The 13,002-nt window shown below is 50.3% G+C and overlaps 1 protein-coding gene across 3 annotated transcripts in view; it reads right to left on the bottom strand.

The window, feature by feature from the left end:
• The window catches only part of LTF (lactotransferrin), a 28,876-nt gene extending 16,212 nt beyond the window's left edge, over positions 1 to 12,664 (bottom strand). The window contains exons 1-8 of one of the 3 annotated variants that reach the window (XM_004283855.3): positions 12,485 to 12,664; positions 8,703 to 8,866; positions 7,233 to 7,341; positions 6,751 to 6,933; positions 6,263 to 6,410; positions 5,262 to 5,317; positions 1,424 to 1,602; positions 794 to 968 (exon numbers count right to left, since the gene is read on the bottom strand). In XM_004283855.3, the coding sequence (XP_004283903.1) occupies positions 794 to 968; positions 1,424 to 1,602; positions 5,262 to 5,317; positions 6,263 to 6,410; positions 6,751 to 6,933; positions 7,233 to 7,341; positions 8,703 to 8,866; positions 12,485 to 12,527 (1,057 nt within the window). In that variant the 5' untranslated portion in view covers positions 12,528 to 12,664. The remainder of the gene's footprint in view (positions 1 to 793; positions 969 to 1,423; positions 1,603 to 5,261; positions 5,318 to 6,262; positions 6,411 to 6,750; positions 6,934 to 7,232; positions 7,342 to 8,702; positions 8,867 to 12,484) is intronic. The other 2 variants (XM_033413186.2, XM_049716298.1) reach the window with 2 other exon arrangements.
• Positions 12,665 to 13,002: the final 338 nt, after the last annotated feature.

Raw genomic sequence — 13,002 nt, 5'->3', positions numbered from 1 at the left:
CTCTTCCCTTGCACGTGCTCCTCTCCCCCCTCCACTCTCAGCTCCCCAAACCCTTCTTCAGGCATAGCCCTCCTAGTGTCTCATTTCTCTTCCTTTGGAGGCTTCCCCGGCTTCTAATCCACCCTTCAAGCTTTAGTGTAATGAAAGAGATACCGAGATATTGCCTAATATCTCTGTCCTACTGGATAAAAGCTCCAGGACACAGAAACAGTGGCAGCCCCAAGAGATGGCCTAGGGGACCTTAAGCCCTGTCCTGACTTCCCCTAAGGCAGGCAGTCACCACCACTGACAACAGCGCAGCTTCCCAGTTCACCCAGACTCCATCTGAAGCCTCCAGTGGAGAAGGAGCCATGGCTGAGCTGGCCCAATGCGGTATCCCAGCCAAGTTCAGGGCCCAGGCACTGGGCCGTGTCCCACCAGGCCTCTGGATTTATCCCAGGAGGGGCCCTGGCTCTCTTGGTTCATGTTCATACTTCTCACTTCCTGGGAGGCAAACTGACTGTTTCGTCAGGGCTGGGGAGCCTGGCGCACACAGGGACCTGTGGCAGTATTATCAGGAGGCGACACATTCCTTTGGAGACACTTTTCACCTGACTTGGTGCACAGACGATGCTCACACTCACATCAAACCTACCATGGTGAAGACCTCCAGTGGCTTGGAGATGGCCAAGTGACCACTACAGAGCAGGGCCAAGCTGCCCATGGGGTGGGGGTGAGGTGCTCCCCGAAGGCCTCACCCATGGCTCACCACCCACACCAGCCTGCCCTTGGGGCCTGCCTGGCCCTCACTCACTTTCCCTCAGGCCCTGCAATGCGGTGAGGTAGCGGAAGCCCAGGTACAGCCCAGAATCTATCTTTGAGGGGATCCTCAAAAACCCAAGGGCAGAGTCTTTGAACAGCAGGTCCTTCTGCCCAGGAGGAGAGCCAAAGAGCTGGAACCCCTGTAGAGCGCTTTTTCCAAACTTCTCCTAATTAAGGGAAAAGAGAATTATGATGTCAGTGGTAAATAGGAAACAAAAACACGATGTTGAAAAAGAACATCTGGAACTTAGGGATGACTCTGAGAGGAGGAACCTTGGTTGACTTCCTCCCATAGAGGGACTCCAGCCATCCCTGTGACATAGCTCAGTTATGGCTTCATCTTTAAGAAGTTGCTGGGTTCCAAGCACCTTAGAGTCCTGAGAATATTGCATTGTCCTCCCCCTGCTTCTACTCCAGCCCATGAGACACCACCAGTCCGTAATGCTAGAAGGGGCTTCGTTGTTCCTGCTGTGTGGAGTATGGCCTAGAGACAGGCAAGCCACTGCATCTGTGCAGTGAGGCTACAGAGGACTTCTACAGTGGCAGGTAGTTAGGGAAAGAAGGAAGGAAACCCCACCACCACCAAATCCAAGCAGGTTAGGGGTACTCTGGGTAGGGATACCTGTGCCTTGAGGAGAAGGTTCCAGATCAAGTCCTCCTTGCCATCCACACTTCGGGCCACAACAGCATGAGAAGGGATCTGGGCTAGGTGGCACTCCTTGAATGCATCCACTGGCTTCCGAGTATTGTTTGGGCAGAGCAGCTCATACTGGTCCCTGTCAGCCTTCGCTGGCAGGTTCTCTAGGGAAAGAGGGAGGTGGAGGGGAGCCCAGATGAGGCAACCCCAGACAGTAGCCGTGAGCTGTAGTCCCCCTTCCCCCATAGAATTTGAGCTGGAGGAGACATCTTACACAGTTGACAAAACTGGGGGTCAGAAAGGCAGTGGATTGCTCCAGAATGTCCAGAAAGGTAAAGACAGTGCCCAGAAAGCCTTAGGGGCAAAGCCCACGTTCCTCTGATTGCATCATACAGGCCCTGGGGTTGCTGCAACTCCTGCCTGGCAAGTCAAGGAGGCTGAACCAGACCCATCTGTTTCCACGGCAACTCCACCTAGAAAAGGGTCACATGAGGGAGACAAGCCCAGGGGGCCAGCCAGGGGCTGCTGCCTTACCCACATCTCCAGCAAGAATAAAAACAAGAAAAATTTTAAAGCAAGAAATACAGGTGAGCCACTTCTCAACACTTGGGTGTATCAAAAGAAAAGATTATTTTTATGAGTGAGTTCATCCCAATTTGGAACTGTTCATCTATATCACATGTAAACTGCTTCAGAATACATAAAAGTGACGGAAACTGACCCAAGTTGTTTTATGAGCTTAGTATAATCTTGATCTCAAAATCAGAGAAAGAAGTACAGGAGGGAATAATTACAGACCTATTTTACTTATGAACATAAACACAAAAATCTAAAATAATTGGCGAACTCAATATAACAGAGTATTTTAAAACTAATAGATCAGGATTAAGGTTTATCAGTTTATTCCATTCACAAAAGAATGGCTGAATGTCAAAGAAGCTAAAGTAATTCATGACAAGAATGGGTTAAAGGAAAACCATGAGATCATCTTAATCCTAGTAGGTGCAGCAAAAGCATTTATATGTTCAACATCTATATGTGCTTTTTTTTTTTTTTTTTTTTTAGTTTTGGAAAACAAGTAACATAGAGAACTTGGCAAAGGTATTAAACTTGATAAATGCCACATATCAAAATATCTACAGCAAAATCATTCTGAAAGAAGAAAATTTAAACAGTCACTTCAAAATCAGGAACAAGGCAAAGCTGTCATGTTGCCAACACAGTATCAGACGACCTGGATTTCACAATTTACTAAAGAAATAAGAGATGTAAGCACTGGGAAAAAGACAAACTCTACTTTTTTAAAGATGAGGTACTCACCTACATAGAAAAGCCAATGAAACCAAGAAAAAACTAATATAACTAACAAGAGAGTCCAGCAAGGCAACACTACAAAAATCAAGTGTTACTCTCATTAGCAATAATAAAACAGAAACTAATACAGAATATGATACTATAATAGCAACTAAAACCATTGAATAGCTGGTAATTAGCCTCATTAAACAACGCAGGAAGGAGTTCCCTGGGGGCCTAGGGGTTAGGACTCGGTGCTTTCACTGCCGTGGCCTGGGTTCAATCCCTGGTTGGAGAACTGAGATCCTGCAAGCCATGCTGCGCAGCCAAAATAAAACAAAAACAAACAATGCAGGAGACCAAGAGAAAAATGTTAAGTTCTGTAAGTTCTATTAAGGGACATAAAAAGAGGTGTGATCAAAAGGGAGAGATTGGGCTTCCCTGGTGGCGCAGTGGTTGGGAATCCGCCTGCCAATGCAGGGGACACGGGTTCGATCCCTGGTCCGGGAAGAGCCCATATGCCGCAGAGCAACTAAGCCCATATGCCATAACTACTGAGCCTGTGCTCTAGAGCCCGTGAACCACAACTACTGAAGCCAGCGAGCCACAACTACTGAAGCCCACGCGCCTAGAGCCCGTGCTCCGCAACAAGCGAAGCCACCACAAGGAGGAACCTGTGCGCAGCACAAAGACCCAATGCAGCCAAAAATAAATAAATAAGTTTATTTAAAAAAAAAAAAAGAAGGGAGAGATTTATCATGGTCAGGGATTGGACAGTTTGACATAAATATGTCAATTTTTCATGAATCAATTTAAATTCAATACAATTCTACTTAAAGTATGATGTTTTTAGAAATTCAACAAAATAATTCTAAAATTTTAGTTAGAAAATAAATAGCAAAGTGTTGGGGGAAGGCGCTTGCGTGCACGCTCTCTCTCCCCAGACCCCCACAAGCTATTAAGAACCATTACAAGCCAGAGTAATAAATGCAGAAAAATACAAATAGACCAATGAAACAAAATAGCTCAGAAACTGATCCATGATTATAAACAAGCTTGATGTATAGGAGGCTCCACATATCAGTAGGAAAAGGGTGGAATTTTTTATAGTCGTTACTGTAAGGAAAATGATCTCACTCTAAAGGGGGGAAATGCTGAAGCTAAATCCATACCTGATTTCCTAGGTAGAGTACGTATGAACAAACAAGTGTGTGTTAGGGAGGGGAGTCTATAAATCTTATTGTAGAAAATATTTATGATCTGGAGGGAAGAGGGCATCTTTAAAAGTCCCCAAAACACAAACCAGCAGGGCAAAAGTGACCAATTTGACCTTATCAATATCAAGGGCTTCTGTTCAACAAAGGTGCTACTGACAGATTTTTTGACTGAGAAAAGACGTTCCTAAAGTCTAGAACCAACAATGGCTGGATATCTAGAGAGAAGGAATGCCTAGCCTTGAATCAAAATCATGAAGAAACAGACATGAAAATCAAGAGGAAAATAGTCAGAGATCATAAAAGAAGAAAGGGAAGCCCAAACTACTAGCAAATATATTGAGATGATCAAACTCACTAGACGTCAGAGAAATGCAAAATAAACCAACAATGACACATCTATTGCTTTACAACCATAGATAATAAAATGTGATGTGTGTGGACTTCCCTGGTGGCGCAGCGGGTAAGAACCCGCTTACCAGTGCAGGGGACACGGGTTTGATCCCTGGTCCGGGAAGATCCCATATGCTGCGGAGCAACTAAGCCCGTGCGCTTAGATACAACAACTACTGAGCCTGCGCTCTAGAGCCCGCGAGCCACAACTACTCAGCCCGCACACTGCAACTACTGAAGCCCACGTGCAAAGAGCCCGTGCTCCACAAGAGAAGCCACCACAATGAGAAGCCCGGGCACCTCAACGAAGAGTAGCTCCCGCTTGCTGCAACTAGAGAATGCCCACACGCAGCAACGAAGACCCAGTGCAGCCAAAAAAAAAAAAAAAAAGTGATGTGTGCCTTCCATGGAGCATTTCTCATCTATTAGAACCACTGAACCAGACAAGTACAACAACACAGATAAATCTCCAAAACAAAATGCTGAGCGGAAAACCTTGATCACATCATGATCGATAATGATCAGTAAAGCTTCTGTGAGCTTAGAATCCAGAAACACAAACCAGCACTACACATTTTGCAAGACCACCTATATATCTCGGAGGACACGTGTCAAATACGTTGGCATGGGCGTCTTTGAGGGGGAAGAGAAAGACAGCGGGCATGGGAGATTTCAAGAAAACTGATCATTTAGAAATAACATAAAATAAGAACACATTCCACTGAATTATTCCACATTCCATTGAATTATTCCATGAAATAACATAAAATAAGAGCTATGCTCTGTAGGGAACCTTGATGATCGTGGGGCCAGGAAGTGAGGAGTCAAATTAGCTCACTACTTGGAATTACAATAAAATGAAATGAAATAAAATAAGGAAAGAAAAGGAAAGGAGGCAGTACCCGTGGCTCTTCCTCTCTTACCAAACACTGTACTGTCTTTCACGAAAGCCACATCTCCAGCCCCGTCCTGCAGACACCTGTGGGATGAGAAAGCACCAGAAGGGTCAGCACAGAGCGGCCCTCCCCGACTTCTTCCTCGTGCCTCCCTGTGGAACAGGGTCCTGCGGCTTGTCTTCTGTGGGCTCCTGATCTGTGGAGGGCAGGGCCCTCAGGCTTTGGGGCATCCCCACTGGGAAGGCTTCAGGGGTCACCTCCAGGTGAATTCTGAGGAAGAAGGGCTCAGGTGCTGGCCGGAGACCCCTGCTTTCTGCTTTAAGGGCTGAGAGGGCCAAACTTTGTCCTTCTATGTAAAAGAGTTTCGAAGCCTCTACACCAGAGGGTAAAAGTAGTGTCCTTAGCCATGTAGCTTTTTTCTCCCAGGACTAAGTGGCAGATGTGCCCTGGCCAGTGGAGAAGCAAGGAGGCCTCCCTGCGCAAAATGCTTGAGTCCGAGAGGCAGATGGGGGAACAGGGGCAGCATCAGTTGGGTGGGGGGTTTGCAGAGAGGCGCTGGGGCCAGTCAGTCAGGAGGAGCCCACCGCCGCCTGGCTCCGGGACAGGCCAGGCTGCCCTGCCTGGCCAGGAGCCTGGGACTGGTCTTCTCATGACAAGACTCCTTCAGTCCCTCTGTGGTTATGGAGGGGACAGAGTCAGCAGGAGGAACCCAGGACAACAGAGGGACAAAGCCCGATTCAGGGTTCTCTGGGGGGACAGAAGGGGCCACTGGCCAGATGGCTGCTCATGGGGCTGGTGCAGAGGTAAAAGGGCACATGTCGGGCCTGGGGGGCTAGAGGGAAAAGTGCACTGGGAAGGTGCACTGGGCACCCTCTTCGGACTCAGTTTCTCTGTCTGCACAGCAGTAGGACTGGACCTCCTCGATGGTCCCCACTAGCTGACTGAGCTCTATTTGGGACCAGAGACACAAGCGCTTCCTAGCCGGAGGACATGTGGGCCGCTGGGGAGAAGAGGACAGTCTCACTCACTTGAAGGCACCAGAATAGCCAAAATATGGTTCCTGGGAGGAGCAGGCACATTTATTTCCCCCTGTCCCTGTGCACAGCTGACAGAGGTTGGGGTACTCTTTGCCATCCACGCAGGGAACACAGCTGGCAGAGAAGAATTTGGCCACAGCTGTTGAACAGAGAGAAATGAACCAGAGTGTGAGCCCACCGGGCCACAGCCAGTGGCACCCCCCAGTGTGCACTCCCTCCACCCCTGCCTGTCAGCGTTTGCAAAGCTAGCAGCTCAGAGAGATGTACTTTGGCTGAGAACAGACTCAGCTGCCACCTCGCAGGGCTGCTGATGCGGGTAGGCCCTGCCCCTGCAGGCTTCACATCAGTTAACTTCACCCCTGCCTCGGAGTCATCCCACATGTCCACCTGGGCCATCCCGAAGTGGCTTGTGTATGTGCCACTGGAGTAGAGACCCCAGCCAGAGATCACCCCCAACACCCCTCCCCCAGCCATCTTACCTTTCTGGAGGGGCTCAGGTGGCCCTGTCCAGTTCAAGAACGGGCGAAGTGTCCCCATAGGTATGTTCCACCCGGCGGACCTGCCAAAGCCCGTGTGGCAGGACTTCCGGCCTTGTAGCTGGTTCAGTTGAAAGTTGCTGCCCTTCTTCACTACAGCCACGGCATAATACTGGGTTTGGGGCTCTGCAAAAGAGCAGAAAGAATCGAGAGCTCTTAGCCTGGACCGGAGGGAGAGAAACAGCCCACGCTGGCCGAGCCCCCAGTGGGAAGGGGAATGTGTGCTGCCGTTTCACCTGGTCACCGCAGCCCAGAGCCTGCTCTGTTTCCCCGGTGGGTCAGGGACCGGCCCAAAGAGCCCAGGGACTCCATTCCCTGTAAGTGTGATGCTGCCCGAGACATCACCTCTGTGGCTCATCCACTCTGACTCCACGGAGCCCAGGGCCCAGGCCACCCCACCTTCTGGGTCCCCAGGGGCAACTCACGCTCTTCCGTCCCATAGACCTCTGCCGCTACCGGCCGCAGTTTGTAGGTGTCCAGGCCTGCCTCAAACACCAAACCACCATCCAGGGTCACAGCATCTGCCTTTTTTGCCTGAAAGCAGAGACCAGACCGGATTAGGAGAAAACCCACGCTGAGCCACGCAAGTGAACTTCAGAAGGTCAGAAGCCTCCACGGCTGGAAGGATCTTCCAAAGGGTCAGCTTTCAGTCATGTCCTCGCAGGTGCCATGAGAGGTGGCACAAGCCCAAGGCCCCTCTTTTTGGGTAATGAGCCCCAGGGGAACTGCTTTGACTCCTGAGGCTGGCGGGTGGCCGCTTTTTCACGTGGCTTAGATCTCTCCGTGGATCGCAACCTTCGCAGTCATTTATATTAAAAGTTGTTCTAGGTGCTTTCTCCCCTGTTTTTGCTCTATATTTCTTTTAAGTTCTTGTTTATTGAATAGAATTTTTAACTCTTAATATATCTTAAACTTATCATAATAATAGACCACGTTCATTCCCTTTGGCATATTACCCCTCATATGCTTACCTATTTCTCATATTTGCAACCTGGTATAGGTAATGTTTTGCGGACTGTTTTATTCATCTAAAACTGACTACATTTTCTTACTTCTGTAGTGCCTTTATTGATTTTATTGACTTCATGATATTTCATTATAAATGTGGCTGTTCCGTAATTTATTAAGCTAAATTTTAAAAATTCCCTCCAATGTTCACCACTTGGGTTCCTTCTAACTCTTTGCTGTTAAAACTGTACTTTTATGGACAGCTTTGTCCTCATAGCTTGTTTTTCCTTCTGATGACCTGTTGCCTTCGGATAGGCATCTGAGGGTGGGATTGCCCAGACAATAGGCATTTTATCTTCAAGGCCTTGACTGTCATTGCCATTCTGCTTTCCAGCTGACTCGTTTCTAACCTGGAATGCCACTCACTAAGAGGATCAATTTCACTATAGACTCACCAGTGGGCCAGGGTTTCATTTTATTAAGGGGTATTATTTAGGAAATGCGAGTGCTAACAAATTGCTTAGATTTGTATTTCTCTTGATTATGAAGGGGAACATTTTCGTAAGTATTTTTATTCATTATGAACTCCATCTCCTCGTGTTGTTTTTCTTATATGATCCTACGTTTCTTACCAATTGACTTAGAGTTCTTTATAGAGTGTAACTGGCAGTCACTTGTCAGAGCTGCCACATATTCACTCTGGTGCTTTCAAATTTTTGGCTTATTCACAATTTCTGTGGCAATCCCAGTTTCCCTACACGTGGTTCTCCACTTCAGAATGTTAATTTCTGCTTTCAAAATAGCATCATGTCCTATGAGAGAGGACAGCTCCCAGCTTACAGGTTTCCATGAAGAAGGACAGAGGGAGCAGGGAGAACACATATTCTATTGCGCTCGGATCCTATCCCTTTCAGTCCGGTCCCACCCAACCTATGGCATGGACTTACTGCAATGGCCTGGATACATTCAAAGCGAGAGGTCCTCCTCACACAGGTGACAGAGGGAGTACCCAGGCTTTTCATCCTCCATCGCCATTGGTAGCATTTTAACCACTCTGGTCGTGATATGGCGCACCATCGAACATTTTTCGTAGGGCCAGCCAGACACAGTCCTGGGAGAAAGAAGCCGAGGAGTGAGGGCTCCACCACTGCCCATGGAAGAGACGGCCTCACCCTCTCATGGAGTTGTCCTCCCCTTCCCTCTCCATTCTGTGGCTAAGTCAGGCCACTCTCCTCAAATGGAGGTGTCTTGCTAGTCTAATGACAACACCATGCTGGCCAGAGGGCTGTACTTCTCAACAAATTAGAGGAGACGATCTGGATCGTTGCCCTCCTATGACTGACATACTTCCTATTCCCTGAAAAAAAACAATGATGCTGCCTTCTATCGGTTTATGGAGTTCTTCCACCTGCTTTCTCCCCTGGAACCTGGGAGGCAGGCAGGGAAGGGATGATTACTCCTGTGTTTCTGGTGTGGAATCTGACTCTCGAGGACACTGAGTGATGGCTGCTCAGCAGTGGCAACGTCCCACCTGGAATCTGGGTCTCTCTAGATTGTTGTGGCTACGAGCGTCTCCCAGAGGATGCCAAAGGAACAAAGGAAAATGCACCACACGCCTTGTCAGTAGCTGCAGTAGGTGTTGTCAGTTTGGGTGGGTTTGCCTGAGTTATCACCGTTCACCACCGTACCAGAGAGAGGACTCTTATGGAGGGATGGAAATGTTCTAAAACTGATTTACCGTGATGGTTGCACCACTTGGTATAAAGTTCCTAAAAATCGTTAAATTGTACACTTTAAATAGGTGAATTTTATGATATGTAAAATATACCTCAGTAAAGCCGTTACCAAAAACAAAAAACTCTTGGTTGCAAAAGCCGCCTCCCCTTTAGGATGTGCTTTGGGGTGGACCATTCAGCCCTCTGCCACCTCCTATTCATGAGCCTTCCCCTGCGCAGTCAGACCCACCAGGGTATTGAGACACCCGCCAAGGGTGTGGCTGCCACACCCTTCCTCCACCAGCCATCATCCCAGGGACATCTCTGGGGGTGTAATCTATCCTTGGAAACCTTCCTGGAACTGTCCCGAAGTGAGAACTGGCCTTATCCGATTCAGCCGTTTGTGACCCAACAGCATGTCCTGGACGCTCTCTGTATACACAGCACTGAGTGATATGCAGAGGAACGTGCAAGCAGACAGCACCAGCTCTCACCTCCCATCTGGAGAGGCAAAAGCCCCCAAAGAGGACGCTAAGTATGATGAATGCTCTAGAAGAGAACAAATACAAAGCCAGGAGTGATGTCCCCATGACCTCAGCCAATAATGGGGGGGTGGGGGCATTCCAAGAGGTGGGAACAATGGGCCACGTGCACAACGACAGTTGCAAGCACATTCTACGCAGGTCTTTACTCAGCCCTTCATGTGTTCTGTCTCCTTCAAACCTCCCAGCCCCTCCTTATTGTGAATTTTGCTGATATCCGCATTTTCCAGGTGATGAAACTGTGGCTTCAACTAGTTATGTGGCTTGCCCAAGGTTTCACAACTAATAAGTTAGGATCTAGGATTTGAACCTAGGCAGTCAGACACCAAACCCCCTGCCTATTTAGGCTAACTGGGTTAGAGACGGGCTGCCATGGAGATGGGGCTGGTAAAGTGTCTGGGGTCAGATCATGGAGAGCCTCCAATGCTGGCCCAAGAAGTTCTTATTGGGAAGCAGTGGAGCAGTGACTCATTGGGAGGGCAGAACCAGGCAGAAAGGCATCGAGAATGGAGAACAGGGCCCAAATAAGGAGTTGGTGTCCAAAGTTAGCTTAGTAATAGATGGGACCTGAAGGGAGAGAGCAAAACGAAGACCACGTCTCAAGCTGGGGGGAGGGCGTGAGCAGGGGCAGGAATGGGAACATGGGGAAGAGCTCGTTTGCTCCCCTGGGAGGGGATGAACGAAGAAACTAAAGCGTCACTGAGAGGTTTTCTGAGATCCACAGTCCCCAGCCCCCCCAAACACCAGGGCTGGGTGCAGAACACAGCATTCTGCTCATCCCCTCCACAGCTCCCACCAGCCAGCTCTGAAGCTATGTGCCCCTCTCAAGACAAAACGCTCCCTGAAGCAGGTCTGGGCCTGGCCCCTCCTGTATCCCTAGCCTTGCTCCTGATCTGTCTCAGTCACTCAGATGCTGCCCACCTGAGCCTCGAGGGAATCTTCCTGAAAGTACAAATCCTCAGATTCCTTCTGTGCAGACATGTAGTGCCCCTGTCTCAAAGGCAGGGGCTGGGATGGAGTTACTCTTCCCACCCCACCCAGCCTTTGCCAGCCAGGACACACATGAGAAGCAGGGCAGGAATCCCCTAGGGCAGCTGCCACTCCTTCCACTGGGTAGGACAAGGGATTCCGTGACACTTTGGGACATTGGCCACCATCCCATGGACTGCAGGATTTAAACTGCAGACCTCTGTGGGGGCCAAGACAACCAAAGATTCAAGTGAAAATGGAACCCAGTGGTGCAACTCTGAGCCAGAATCCAGACCACCGCCCGTAACCACCTCTAGGAAAGCAAGGCTTCCTACCCCTCGGGCCTCTCCCAGGTGGCACTGACCCTGTGCTGTGGGCCCAAGCAGGCCACGTGTCAGGGAGCAGAAGGGAAGTTGGTCCTGAGCAGTTGGTCCTGGCTAGGCCAATCCTGCCTTAGAGAAGAGAGAAATAACCAATACCCATGGGAAGGAATTTGGAGAAGGGGACCAGAAAAGACAGGGACAGGTTTGGGGGCATAAGCTCATTGCTATCCTTTAGCCACCCCTTTTCATCCAGGAAGCTCCCAGCCCAGAGTAGATGCCCTAGGACAGGAGGAGGCTGCACTGGGCTGCCGCTGGGGGAAGGGGGTGACACCTGGGCTTTCACTCTGAGCCCCATGCACACACACTGCCTAGGTGCTGATGCCCTCGAGCCCTTACCGCTGCTGCCCCGGACCCTCCCCCTCCACTGCAGGAAGCCCTGCCCTCACATTTACATCACTAATGTCCATCATAGGTGAGTGTCCTGGGAACATCCCAGAAATTATTTCAGATACTTGGGTACAGAACTAACAATTGTTTAGTCCCTTCTGTTTAGTCCCCTTCTAGTCCTGGCACATTAAAAACCAGAAACCAATCACTTCTCTCACACCCTCTGGCAGAAGGGTCCCATCAGCAGGGTCTGTGCCACCACCCCTGACCTTCTGCAGTGGGAGGCTTGTGTACACCTTTGCCTACCACAGAGCAGGTGGACCCTGCCCCCTCCTCACAGCTGTGTGGGAAGAGAATTGGACCATTTTTAAATGAAACTAAGGTTCAGAAAGACTCTCTCTTGCCCAAGTTACATAGTCCTTGCAGGAGCTGGGATCCCATCTCCAGTCTCCTGTGTATCTTGGGCAAGTCGCTCACCCTCTCTGAGTCTCATTGTCCGCCTCCATGTATACGCATGTAACAGTACTATGGGTAGGACAAAATGGGACAGGGACCCGGAAGACCCTTCGGGGAGCTCTGCCATTTCTAGGGAAAAGACCCAACCTGCTTCGCGGAGCCCTGCTCGAGCCCCTCCCCAGGAGAGTGGGCGGGAGCCGGCCCACTCCCGGGCTCCTCCCCCGCTGCAGGCGCTGGTGCCCACCTGGCGGTGCGCGGGACCGGGATGCCCGCACTGAGGGGCCAGGGGACCCGGACGCCCGCCCGGAGGGGCGTGCCCCCAGGTACCCGCACTCACCAAGGGCCCCAAGGGACAGCAGGGCGGGGAAGAAGAGCTTCATGTCTGAGCTCTTGAGGCGACTCCGGGAACGAAGGCTCTGCCACCTGCGCTCGCTCTGCACCCGTTTATCCAGCGCTTGGTGACCTCACGAGGTTAGCCACGCCCTGCGGCCCAATAAGCGCCCCCGCCCCGCCTCCCCCCCCCTCCCCCTCCCCCTCCCCAGGTCTACTAGTTGCTTGAAGGTAAGCAGCAGCGGGGAGAGGACAGAGGAAGCCGGAACGGTGCCTGGGCTGGGCTTGGCACACCCGAGAGGATACCCAGCCCACACCCACCTCTCAAGTCTGCCCTGGTGCTGCCTGGATTGGGGATGTTTTTCCTCTCCCACTAGTCTGCAGCCCCTGGGGAGTGGCAGCCCCTAAGTTCTGCCCTCCCTCTGGTCTCAGTGCTTCCTAGAGAGTGGGACACAGAGAAGCGGTCCTAAGGTGAACCTTTGTGGATCATCTTGACTGTACAGATGGTATCTAAAGTGCTGGGGA

Source organism: Orcinus orca, chromosome 10 (genome assembly GCF_937001465.1).
Source record: "Orcinus orca chromosome 10, mOrcOrc1.1, whole genome shotgun sequence".
Taxonomy (NCBI): Eukaryota; Metazoa; Chordata; class Mammalia; order Artiodactyla; family Delphinidae; genus Orcinus; species Orcinus orca.
This window is presented reverse-complemented; position numbering and strand designations above follow the sequence as displayed.